Genomic DNA, 13,390 nt, shown 5'->3' on the forward strand with positions numbered 1-13,390 from the left:
AATACGAAGATCCCCAAAGGTTGTGAGTGAGACCCTCCGCAACCTCACCATGCGCTCCTGCCGCGCCCTACCCGTGGTCATTGCCCTGGAAAATCCCTCCGATTGCCCACGAATTCCAGGGTGCATGGTGTTGCGCAGTCAGGCCGGCGGCATCATGGGCTCAGCCCAGTGAAAATGTTAAATGCGGTGCCCCTTATTCAAGTTACTGAGAATTTCAAGAGAGTAACATCAGAGCATCAAACCAAGTATAGGGCCCTGGGCACAGTGCACTATCCCTCAGCCCGACAGGTTTTTTTTTTTTTTTTTTTCCAGTGTTGGGGCAAATTCAGTTCCTTTTGTTGACTACCAAATAGGGACCATTTGTAAAGAAAAACCCGCCTTCCCTTCCTCCTCCCACCTGCCCTTCCCTAGCACAGGAGTGGGTGGGCTCTGTGTGTGTGCACTTAAATTAATGGAAGCCACAAGCGTGCCTAGGTCATTCAGGGGGCCTCCGGAGTCCTGGACTGGGGGACCCAGCACACCACCTAGGTGTGTGACCCTCGCCAAGTCAGTATCTCAAAGTCTATTTTCTCATCCGCAAAATGCGGATAACAATTGTACCTATCTCAGGGTTTTATTTCGGATCAAAGGAAATAAAATACCCCTAACACAGCACTGAGCTCTCACAAGTGCTCAGTATTGGCCATTAACCTCCAGCGGGCCAATTCCTTCCCTTGCCCTGCCCCTCCTGGGACAGGAAATCGGCTCATGTTGTCCTTCAGGCCTGTGTGACTCTGCTTCTATATTTGCTCAGTTTGCCTCGCTCACTTTTCTTAACCTCCAAGGGTTCCTCCTCTTCCAGGAAGCCTTCCCTGACCCTCCCAGTTGAGTAAGGTGTCCCCTCCACTTCTACCCTTATGCCGCAGAAATCCATCTAAGCACCGGTGCAGCAGTAGCGTGCTGTTCTATTCTGTTGTCTCTACCCTCCAGGATGTCACAAAGCCAGCCCGCTGGCCTGCTTCCCCACTTTGGACCGCTATGTCCAGTCTTTAACAAAGGAGCCAGAGTGATTATCTTACAAGTTGATGTCACGCTTCTTTTCAAATCCTTCCTGACATTCCCCACCCCAGAACAGAACCTCAAGTCCTTGGCTTGGCCAAAAGGCACTCTGGGACCCCCACCACCGTCCTAGTCACCGGCATCCTAGTAAATCTGCATCCGCTCTGAGTCCACTCTTGCCTTAGGGCCTTTGTGTTTTCCATGCCCTCTACCTAGAAGCCTCTTATCCCAGTAACACTCTCACTTCCTACACGTTTTCTCTCCCTTGAGGCTCATCAAAACCCCGAGATAGGTACAATTATGGTCCTCATTTTACGGATCAGAAAATTGACCCAGAGACAGGCTCTCCCTTAAGGCCTTCCTTAACAACTCCATCTAGAACACCTACAACTCTGCTTCAGCAGAGCTTCACTCCACATTATTTTCCTTCCAAACACTCTACTTTTACTACATGTATTGTGTTTCCCCTGTAGAACGTAAGAGCTTAAAAGCAGGGGTTTGTTCTTTGTTCCCTCCTGTGCCTGGAAAACAGCACCTGGTGCAGGGTAGGCACTCAAGGATTTACTGAAACAATGAGTAAATGTTTCCCTATCTGTCTTGCCCCTAAACCGAGTTCCTTGAGTGTGGAACCAGCATCTTATTCTCTTTGTGGCCCCTGAGGTAAATGCTCAATAAATGTTTGTTGATGTAATCTGAGAAGGAAAGGAGAGCCCAGAATAAGCTGATCCAACAGTTAATGGTGGTAAAATGCAAATATTTTAAAATATGTTTATTTTATGTTTTACAATGAATACTTCAGCAAAGAAAATAATTGTAATTTCAAAATGCAATCCCTGAAGTTAATAAATATCCTTTATAATCAATTACACTAATCAATATCTAGAAATATACATAGACAAAGTTAGCAAGTGAATAAAATAAGTAGAATGACTACATAAACTATCAATTTCAGGGATGAGGGATCATGCATGATCAGTTAAGTCACTCTGCCACTTTTAAAAATAATATGATTCACATTTGCTTCAATCACATAAACATTCATTGCAAGAGTTAGACGGCTAATTGAAAATAGTGATCTTTGTTAGCTTAAAAGAAAATTCAGTTTAATACAAAGACATTCAAATTGAAAATTTCAGGACCCTTGATCAGACGCTTTCAATGCATGTTGCTCTACTTTGTTATAGGCAAGATTCAAGTAAGGCTAAGACAGAAGACTGTTTCCACTGAAGACATGATCTAAGAATCGCTTTCGATATAGGCAAATTATGTTCTGTAGAAACTAGCTAGCTAGCCACCAAGACGTTACCAATAAAGGATTCCTTGTACTAGCAACTATCATGTTTAAAAGGTCTTAGCCAGAATTACAAAAACAAAACATTTAGAGTAATATTTATGAATACAAGCATAATTGGTTCCTTGCCTTCTACAAATAACCATCTTTAAAATGATAAAAGCAGGTTTCAACTGTGGTTCTTCTCTGGGGTGAGAAGGTGCAGATACACATGGGCGATCTACTGATTTACCTTCTGAAAGTACTCTTTGGAAGCAGCTGGATTTGGCTTGATCTGAAAATACAAAAGCTTAATTAGGTAATTGTGACTTTACCATAATAATATGGTAAATATGACCAAAACCGAATGGCAATCCCCCAATTTTTAACCTAAAGTTCTTTAAACTTTTAAAGATTTCCTTTAAAACACAAAGATCAAAGTTTCATTAAGGCCTGCCTGTCTCTAGGCCAGGTGCGGTTGCTCACACCTGTAATCCCAGCACTTTGGGAGGCTGAGGCAGGTGGATCACGAGGTCAGGAGATCGAGACCATCCTGGCTAACACAGTGAAACCCCGTCTCTAGTAAAATACAAAAAATGAGCCGGGCGTGGTGGCAGGCGCCTGTAGTCCCAGCTACTCAGGAGGCTGAGGCAGGAGAATGGCATGTACCCAGGAGGCGGAGCTTGCAGTGAACCGAGATCGTGCCACTGCCCTCCAGCCTGGGCGACAGAGCAAGACTCCGTCTCAAAAAAAAAAAGTCTGCTTGTCTCTGATAATTGGTTCCTGGCTCCCCACCCCACCCCCTCTACCCCACAGCAGCTTCACCCATTTGCACATCATCTGCACCCTTGCTCCAAGGGTGGGCTCCCTTTTGTGCATACTTCAGGTCAATAGCTCTCGAGGCTGAGAGAACATGGACCTCACTGCTTTTGGGGGAAAAAACCTACCGTAGGAGAATCCGGTGTCCAGTCCGCTGGGCAGACTTCTCCATGGGTTTCTACATACTGGAACGCCTTCACCAAGCGGAGGGTTTCTTCCACACTTCGGCCCACTGGGAGATCATTGACGCTCAAGTGCTTGATGACTCCATTGGGGTCAATTATGAAGAGACCTCTGCATGATCGTTTATCCTTGTCAGTGCCTCAACAGTACCAGAACTAGAACAGTCTAACTTCTTCCCCTTTAGGTCTTTAATTCTTTTAATAAAATATTTATTAAGCATAATCATATGCTTAAAGGTAGGGTTTTCACTGTTGTGCAAAAAGTTTATCATCGCGGCCGGGCGCGGTGGCTCACGCCTGTAATCCCAGCACTTTGGGAGGCCGAGACGGGCGGATCACGAGGTCAGGAGATCGAGACCATCCTGGCTAACATGGTGAAACCCCGTCTCTACTAAAAAATACAAAACACTAGCCGGGCGAGGTGGCGGGCGCCTGTAGTCCCAGCTACTCGGGAGGCTGAGGCAGGAGAATGGCGTGAACCCGGGAGGCGGAGCTTGCAGTGAGCTGAGATCCGGCCACCGCACTCCAGCCTGGGCGACAGAGCGAGACTCTGTCTCAAAAAAAAAAAAAAAGTTTATCATCTCTTACTGACGACAGATGCTTTAACAAAGGCAGTACTGGACCAGGTCACCATAAAAAGCTTGCAGTATGGTCACATTTACAAACTCACACAGTGCCCTGAATGTTACAGTGTCGGAAAGTCACTGAACTAGACAGAGCAAAGACTATTAGTGACATGGCAAGCATTCTTTGAGCTACTGTATCACATCTTGGCAAGAAATTCATAGGCAACTGGGAAGACACTGATATATATTTTATCTGGATTCAACAACTGTTTATTATGAATGAATTCTTGGGTAAATGGGGGGGAAATCCCATGGGAAAAATCTTTGTAGAAAGAATGTACAGGCCGTAAGTCTACACAAAACAGAAAACCATGCCAATCACTTTTAATCATGTAGCAGCATGTAATGAGATGAACCACGCCACCACAGTGGTCTGTGTTTATCTTCTGTGTTGGTGTTACTGTGACAGATGCAGATATGTTTAGCCCAGAAGTTTTTTTGGTTGTTTAGTTTAAATACAGGGTCTCACTATATTGCCCACGCTGGAGTGCAGTGCTATTCTCAGGTGTGATCACAGCAGGCTGCAGCCTCGAACTTCTGGCTCAACTGATCCTCCCACCTCAGACTCCCAAGTAGCTGTGACTATAAGTGTGTGTCACTGTGTCCAGTTATTTAACCTACAGATTTTAACAGTCTGTCTTAAAAGGATGTGGAAATTCCAGGTATCAATCACTCATGGAAAAGGCAGGTTAGAGAAAACTCAGGGTAAAAAGGTGCTTCTCCCACCCTCGGTCTGGCACTAGGGGCCTGGGGTTTCAGGTGAAACTGTTCCCACAGGGTGCAGCCAGCTGAAGTCCACCAATAGAAGCAGAGGCAGAGCTGGGACAGAGCAGGGCCCACAGACTCCTGGAAGTCTTATCTTATAAGCCAGACTCAGCTTCTCTCTCTTGTTAATCTCGATATTAAAACGGGTACGGAAGTTAACTGCAAAATTAGTGAGTTCTCATAGGGAAGGGGACTGTAGGAGAAAAATACCCAGTACCCTTTCTCTGGCCATTGCCAACTCTGAAAGACCTAGGCATTCTTTTGATAATCTCTTTACAGTTAAACAAACAAAAAAAAAGACCCGCCAGGTGCGGTGGCTCATGACTGTAATCCCAGCACTTTGAGAGGCCGAGGCAGGCAGATCACAAAGTCAAGAGTTCGAGACCAGCCTAGCCAACATGGTGAAACTCATCTCTACTAAGAATACAAAAACTGGCCGGGTGTGGTGGCGCGTGCCTGTAATCCCAGCTACTCGGGAGGTTGAGGCAGGAGAACTGTTTGAACCCAGGAGGCAGAGGTTGCAGTGAGCCGAGATCACGCCACTGCACTCCAGCCTGGGCGACAGAGCAAGACTCCATCTTGAAAAGAGAGAGAAAAAAAAGAGAGACAGAGAGAGAAAAAGGCCCAAACTCTTAAGATGCCACCCAGCACTAAAATCCAAGGTGTAACCCAAGAGGAGCAGGCCAGAGATCACCTACAAAAGAGGCAGGTGAGCTGGCTTTAAGCTGACCAGCCCCCAGCAAAACTGTGAGGCACAGCATATCAAAAGGAGGGCCCTCTCTTCCTTCCTGGAGGTCAAGTTCTGCCCAATCCCTTCTTCACTCCTATTCTCAGCAGACTTCAAGATGCCAGTTCTAAGGCCCAAGTTCTCACCCCTCCCAGGAAGGTTAGTTTGAATGTGGAGCTGCTGAGGACTGAAAGCTTTTCACACTCAAAGGAATAAAGGTTTAATAAGGGACTGAATACAGATAGAAATGACATTCTGGGGCAGAAATCCCAACAGCTGCTGCCAGTAACTATGCTAAGAACTCTAGCTGTGTCACTTATTTAATCCTCACACCCACATGTGAGGTACCTCCTCATTTTAGTTATGGAAAAACTGGGGCTCAACAAGGTTAAATCAAATCATTTGCCCAAAGTCACATAGCTATTAAAAGTAGCTGAGTTTAAAAAAAAAAAAAAAAAGAAAAAAATCAAACCCAGGACTGTTTGGCTCCAGGGCTGAAAATGGTCACCATTCCAAGAGACTACCTCTTACCCTGCTAGTCCCCCCTTCTGCAAACAGTCTGATGGCTTCACTGTCAGGTGTGTGTCCCCATGGAAGTCGCTCCCACATAGTCAGGGAGTATGGAGCAGTGTGGCCTCAAGACGCAGATAGCCTTCTTTAGAAACAGACCCAAGGTGGTGGAGGGGACACGCATGTCTCAGCATTTCTGAGAGACCGCCAACCGTTGCAAGAGGCATTTTATCAGTGCTTATTAAAGACTAAAATTAAGGATTTTTTTATTATTATAAGTTTTAACTTTTTTAAATGTAACAGGGACGAGGTCTCACTATGTTGCTCAGGCTGGTCTTGAACTTCTGAACTCAAGTGACCTTCCCACCTTGGCCTCCCGGAGTGCTAGGGTGACAGGCATGAGCCACCATGCCCAGCCAGGATCTTCTGGATTTAAAAATGCCTTACCAAGGTCTACATAAATCCCCTAAGAAGTAGAATGATACTAAACATGAAAAATAATTTAAGTTCATCAGAAACAGGATCTTACCTTAGCGCAAGACCAGGACCTTCTAACAGCACACCGTAGTCTCGGGAAATCTGCTTAGTTAAATCTGACAAGAGTGCGATGTTCATGTGGCCCAAACCACCATTCTAATCAAAACGCAAACACCACTGTTAGACGGCGCGGCCTCGCCGCATTCCTGACCGTGTACCACACTGTCTGAGACCAACAGTAATGGCAACAGGGAACAGTAATTGAACAATGGGCCAAGACGGCGCGGCCTCGCCGCATCCCTGACTGTGTACCACACTGTCTGAGACCAATAGTAATGGCAACAGGGAATAGTAATTGAACAATGGGCCAAGACGGCGCGGCCTCAAAGCATTCCTGACCGTGTACCACACTGTCTGAGACCAACAGTAATGGCAACAGGGAACAGTAATTGAACAATGGGCCAAGCCGGCGTGGCCTCAAAGCATTCCTGACCGTGTACCACACTGTCTGAGACCAACACTAATGGTAACAGGGAACAGTAATTGAACAATGGGCCAAGCACTGCTATTAACTTACTGCCTCCTCGAAACCACCCCGGAGTAGGTATCATCAAAATGAGGAAACTGAGGCACAAAAAAGTTAAGTAACTTGTTCCAGGTCACAGCTAGAAAGGAGCAGAAGGAAGATTTAAACCTGGCTAATACTATAGGCCTTTTCAAATTGTTTTTTCCTTTTTTCTTTTCTTTTTTTTTTTTTTTTTTTAAAGACACAGAGTCTCGCTGTCACCAGGCTGCAATGCAGTGACGTGATCACAGCTCACAGCAGCCTTAAACTCCTGGGCTCATGCAATCATCCTACCCCAGCCGCCTGAGTAGCTGGGACTACAAGTGCTTTTTCTAATTCTTTATTTATTTATTTAATCTTTTTTTAATTGGCTGGGCATGGTGGCTCACGCCTGTAATCCCAGCACTTTGGGAAGCCGAGGCAGGCAGATCATGAGGTCAGGAGATCGAGACCATCCCGGCTAACATGGTAAAACCCCATCTCTACTAAAAATACAAAAAAAATTAGCCGGGCATGGTGGCAGACGCCTGTAGTCCCAGCTACTCGGGAGGCTGAGGCAGGAGAATGGCACAAACCCGGGAGACAGAGGTTGCCATGAGCTAAGATCGCACCATGGCACTCCAGCCTGGGCAACAGAGTGAGACTCTGTCTCAAACAAACAAACAAACAAACAAAAACCCTTGAGTAATTTAATCTTGATAGTCCAGCAGCCTAGCTAGAAATTTAGATTCTTCCAAGCAAGTTCGTAAGAGCAAAAGCTAGGGGTGCAATGCGATACCTTTCTTGGCGTATTTATCCAGGCAAGATGGCTAAAGTGGGAATCCACTGAGACTGCAACAACTTCACAGTTCACGTCGTGAAATTCGTTAGCTTTGTCACTAAAAGCAACAATTTCTGTAGGACACACAAAGGTGCTGGAAAAAAAGGACAGACATTCTCATTAAATAATTCAAAAGCAAGGATTTTAACAACTAGTAGTCTAGCAACTAGTTCAACTTGCAAAGGGTAAAAAAGGCAAAATGGTTAACCGTCCTCACTGGACTATAGTGTTGCACTGCAAAAGTACTATTACCTCCCCCCACCTTTTTATTTTAGGAATTGTATCAAAAAATGGGGAAAGGGAACATACATTTTAAGAATAAAAATTACAGTTCAATGAAGTTGCTTTTTGAAAAAAATCATTTTATTATGCCTACTTTTCTCATTTTTACCCAGACCAGCGAAAACTTTCATACACTGGCTTAGGGAAGCACTACTGCAGAGCACAGAGTCACACTATCCCACCCCTGAAGTTTATCACTTGTAAACCAGCTACAGACCCCAGCTGTAATCAACAAGGCCATGGGTGATAAAGGGTCGGACAGAATCCTTCCTTTCACAAGAGTATCTAGGGGTAGACAATTCAGTGCGGGAACAGGATATGTGCTTGCTCTCAGAATGACACGAAAGCATCATAGAAATTACACTTACAAATCCAAAGGATAGAAGAAAAGCACCAAATATTTCCCCTTAAAGTCATCAAGGCTTAGGTCTTTGAACTCTCCATTGACAACGGCTGTACCCTTAAAATAGGGCGCATGCTGGGTGACAGCAGGTGCATGGTATGAGGAACCTGAAAAAAACCCACACTCATATGTAGTTCATCATTTGCTACGTCAAGCACTTATGATTTTATTTAAACTTCTCATGATAATTAGTAGTATAAATCAAAACATTCAGTTCAACTGTACAGTCATCCTTTGCCACCTGTGGGGGATTGGTTCTAGGATATCAAAATCCACAGACGCTCAATCTGCTACATAAAATGGTGATTTGCATATAATCTACACACACCCTCCATTATACTTAAATCATGTCTAGATTACTCATGATACCTAATACAACGTAAATGCTATGGAAATAGTTGTTAAGCTGTATTGTTTAGGAAATGACAAGAAAAAAGTCTTTGTGTTCGGTACAGACACAACCATCCATTTTTCCCTCCCAATAATTTCGATTCAACCAACCACAGATACAGAACCCAGATTCAGAGGGCCGACTGTAATTTCTCCTTCTATAGTTTTAGATTGTGCACAAATTCAACTCCAAGTGCTATGGAAACTTAAAAAAAGGAAGACAAAGATAGTAGGGATAGAATTAAGGAAGACATGAGACTAGAGATGGATTTTAAATATGGTTCATATTTTGTCAAGTCTAGATGGCATGGGGCAGATGGCATGGAGGAAATAGCAGGAAGGAAGACAGGGCATGTGTTGGAGCAGCCTGTGGCACAGTCTAATGAGAACAGAGAGTGTCTAAGGGTACGGAGTGAAGAGCAGGCAGCAGGCAGGAATGGTTGAAGGCCATGTTGCAAGAATCCTTAAATACTAGGCTGCTGGGTCTTCTTAACAGGAAAGATAAGAGTTAAGGGTGGAGTCTTGCTCTGTCGCCCAGGCTGGAGTGCAGTAGTATGATCTCGGCTCACTGCAAGCTCCGCCTCCTGGGTTCACACCATTCTCCTGCCTCAGCCTCCCGAGTAGCTGGAACTACAGGCGCCCGCCACCACGCCTGGCTAATTTTTTGTATTTTTAGTAGAGACAGGGTTTCACCGTGTTAGCCAGGATGGTCTCGATCTCCTGACCTCGTGATCTGCCTGCCTCGGCCTCCCAAAGTGCTGGGATTACAGGCGTGAGCCATTGCGCCTGGCCGAGATGGCAGTTTTTAGAAAGATTAGTCTGGCAGGAGGGAAAGAGGAGCAGGAGAAAGGGAGAGACATGTTAGGAGGTGGTTTCAGTGATTTTTTTTTTTTTTTTTTTTTTTTTTTTTGAAACAAGAGTCTCGCTCTGTCACCTAGTGACACAGTCTCGGCTCACTGCAACCTCCGCCTCCCTGCCTCAGCCTCCCGAGTAGCTGTGATTCCAGAAGCACACCACCCACCCGGCTAATTTTTTAGTATTTTTAGTAGAGACGGGATTTCACCATGTTGGCCAGGATGGTCTTGAACTCCTGACCTCAAGTGATTCACCTGCCTTGGCCTCTCAAAGTGCTGGGATTACAGGTGTGAGCCACCGTGCCCAGCCTCGATTTCAGTCATCTTACGCATATTGAGGGGAGGGATGGGGCAGAAAGAACAGAAAGGAATGGATGCAAGAGAAGTGTCAAAACTGAGAAGGACTTGCTTCTACCTGGGAATGAGGGACAGAGTAGTTCCAATGTCAAAATGCCTGAGACTGCCACGAACAGAAAAAGGAGGAGCTGCTGGGGATGGGGATGGGGATTTGAAACCAGTGGAGTAAACTTTAAGCCTGTGGTATCACATCACTACTAGAAATATTTTAAAGCTCCAGGGTAGTAAAATTGCAAAACCTCTTAGAACATTTAGCCCACAAAGGCTTTACTAAAATATATATGCCCCCAAACCATTACATATTAAATACGTGCTTTTTCAAAGGCTAGTGAAATCCAGACAAGCTATTTTCAAATATCACTCATTATCTGAGGCTGATCTTAGCAAAGCCCATATCCTAGAGAAGGGAATGTAAATCTCAAGAAACAGCTAAATTTCACTCGGATTACAGAAGATACCATTAGACAGGTCTGGTTCCTAAGTGGCCATCTGCGGCCAGTACACAGGTTTGAATCTTAGAGCAGCTGCCCTCTCAGGTCCCCAGAGGCTGCCCACCACTCACAGCTCTTCAGACAGTAGATCCAAAAGGCATCTGAGCTCCCAGTAACCCCCTCCTCAACACAGTGGATTAGAAGCTCTGGCAACCAACATGGAAATGTGACAAGGGCAGTTTGCCTCAGTGATTCTCAACCCTGGCTGCACACTAGAATCACCCAGCATGTCCTGGTCTCATCCCGGAGACTGACTTAATTTGTCTGGGGTGGGACTGGGGCAATGCTGTGTTTCTGAAAGCTCCCAGGTGAGTGTAACATATGGCCAGGGTTCAGAGCCGCTGTCCAAAGACCATGGTTCATTTTTCCTTTACCTGGCCAGCCAAGACATGACATAACACTTACTGGTGCTGAATAATTTTGCTTGACTGGAACCAGAACACAGTAAGTTTGTCAAGCTCGTTCTTCTACATGCAGCAGGCCTGAGGGCTGCAGTGGCAGAAATGCCCCAAGGAATGGCTCTCACATGTCGGGTAACCTGGAAAGAGAAACTTTTTATTAGAAAGTTTTTCTGTACTCATGACTGAAGGCTGAAACGGCATCGTGCCAAGGGTGGTTTCAGCTGTCCCTGTTCCTGTGAACCAAATAGCAAACCCCAAACTCTAAGAGCATGGATTGGGTCTGCACATTCTTAACACTCCCTTCTGCTTCCTTCTCCCAGGAGACTGGAAGGTAGAGGGGAACTATAAGAAAACAAAGACGGGCTGGGGGCAGGGGCTCACGCCTGTAATCCCAGCACTTCGGAAGGACAAGGCGGGTGGATCACGAGGTCAGGAGTTCAAGACCAGCCTGGCCAAGATGGTGAAACCCCATCTCTACCAAAAACACAAAAATTAGCCAGGCGCGGTGGTGGGCACTTGTAATCCCAGCTGCTTGGGAGGCTAAGGCAGAAGAATTGCTTGAACCCGTGAGGCGGAGGTTGCAGTGAGCCGAGATCGAGCCACTGCACTCTAACCTGGGCGACAGAGCAATACTCCGTCTCAAAAAAAAAAAAAGAAAGAAAATCAAACTCCATGTGCTTAAAAGCAACACAGGGTTCAAAAGCCAGGGGACTTGGGCAGGCCTTTCCCAGCACTATCTGCTGAGTATGTTCTACCATGTCAAGGTTTTCCTTAGAAAAAAACAAGGCCCCTCCAGGACCAGCGACCAGTAAACAAGTAGAGCCAAGTTCAGTCTCTGGGAGTCTGGAAAAGGCTCAAGGGAAATGTTTACTCAATTTTTTTTTTTTTTTTTTTTGAAACAGAGTCTCGTTCTTTCACCCAGGCTAGAGTGCAGTGGCGCGATCTGGGCTCACTGAAGTCTCGACCTCCTGGGCTCAAGTGATCCTCCCACCTTAGCCTCCCCAGGAGCACTGACCACCACGCCCATCTATTTTTTTTTTTTTTTTCTGTAGAGACAAGGTCTCACTATTATTGTCCAGACTGGTCTCAAACTCCTGGGCTCAAGTGATCTGCCCGCCTCGGCCCCCCAAGGTGCTGGGATTACAGGCATGAGCCACCGCACTCTGCCGGTTTGCTCAATTTTAATGTTCAAAATGACTCAGGAGAACGAAAGGGAGTGTGTAGAACCCCACCAGAGAAAGCCGTGTACCAAAAGAGCACGACGCATTGCCCACAGTTAAGCAGGAAGCAGCAGCAGAAACACGCGGGAGCGGGATTGGGAGGGAACGCCTTTGTGATTTGTTCAGCACTTTGCGCGTTTTTATCCAGTATTTAAGGGGCTGTTCACAGCAACGCCTTGACGTAGGCATCATTCTTTCCATCTTAAGTACATAGGCTGAGAAAGGCGAAGGTGACTGCCTAAGGTCACAGGCTCGGTGGCAGAAGCAGGGTCAGGAGATGGGCCTGGGGACCCGGGACGGCGAACGAGGAGGGACTCGGGGAAGAGACCTCGAGGAGGGACTGAAGAAGGGCGGTTCTGCGCAGGCGCATGGAACCTTCCCCGGGGGAGGCCTCTGGGTCCGTTACCCGCGGAAACCCTCCAAGAAGGGCAAATGGCCCTCAAGCCCAGAAGCGCGGGATCCTGTCTGGGAAGCACGTTCCCGAAGCCACCAGTGTCTCCGCGCCTGTCCCCAGCCGACAGCCACTCACCGACCCTCGGAGCAACCTTCCTACAGCAGCCGCCATCTTCAGTGCACTCGGGCGCCGCGGGGTGGGCAGCGACGCAGGGGCGGGGCCTACGGGGTGGTGGGCAGGGCCTCTGCGGGCGGGGAGGGGGCGGGGCCAGAGGAGGGGACTGGGCTGGAGGAGCCCCCGCCACCCTGCCTCCTGGGGACCTTGAGGGAGGAATTCCCTTTAGGGTTGAATGCTTGGGCAAGTGACACGTGGTTTTCCTACTGTCGCCCCAACCTAAAAAGAACGAATCCAGGCGGGGAATTAGGTATTTTTTTCTGTATTTCCCACTGTTTTGTTAACCTTGTGTGGATTACTGTGTCTACTATTTCTGTGACAGGATCGCTTTCTTATTTCAGCCTCAGGTAGAGACTTCTGGCTTCTGTATGAGGTGGAATTAATTACAAATGCAGTTTTAGTCCGTTAATAAGCTAAGTGGGCTAGACACATCAAGGCTTTGCTGGCCTGAAAACCGTTGGAATTGTGTGTGGTCTTCCATTTGGCCTCTCTTCCCAAAATTGGGAAAATTGGGACAAATTTAAAATTTGTTTTTTGTCAATTAGTAAAGCGCAAGTGTTCAGTGGTGAGCGTGGTACTTTGAAGCAACCACATCAAACATAGATAAAAAGCACACGGTGACCTT

At 46.5% G+C, this 13,390-nt stretch overlaps 1 protein-coding gene across 1 annotated transcript; it reads right to left on the reverse strand.

Moving 5' to 3' along the window:
* Nucleotides 1–1,870: 1,870 nt before the first annotated feature.
* PRDX3 (peroxiredoxin 3) lies at nucleotides 1,871–12,776 on the reverse strand. The gene is given in 7 exon segments (NM_001265826.2): nucleotides 1,871–2,603; nucleotides 3,256–3,421; nucleotides 6,467–6,570; nucleotides 7,758–7,893; nucleotides 8,450–8,591; nucleotides 10,982–11,114; nucleotides 12,727–12,776. Coding segments are annotated over 7 exon segments (771 nt in total). The 5' UTR covers nucleotides 12,763–12,776; the 3' UTR covers nucleotides 1,871–2,549.
* Between the last annotated feature and the right edge of the window lie 614 nt (nucleotides 12,777–13,390).

The sequence above is a fragment of the Macaca mulatta genome, chromosome 9 (genome assembly GCF_049350105.2).
Source record: "Macaca mulatta isolate MMU2019108-1 chromosome 9, T2T-MMU8v2.0, whole genome shotgun sequence".
Lineage (NCBI taxonomy): Eukaryota > Metazoa > Chordata > Mammalia > Primates > Cercopithecidae > Macaca > Macaca mulatta.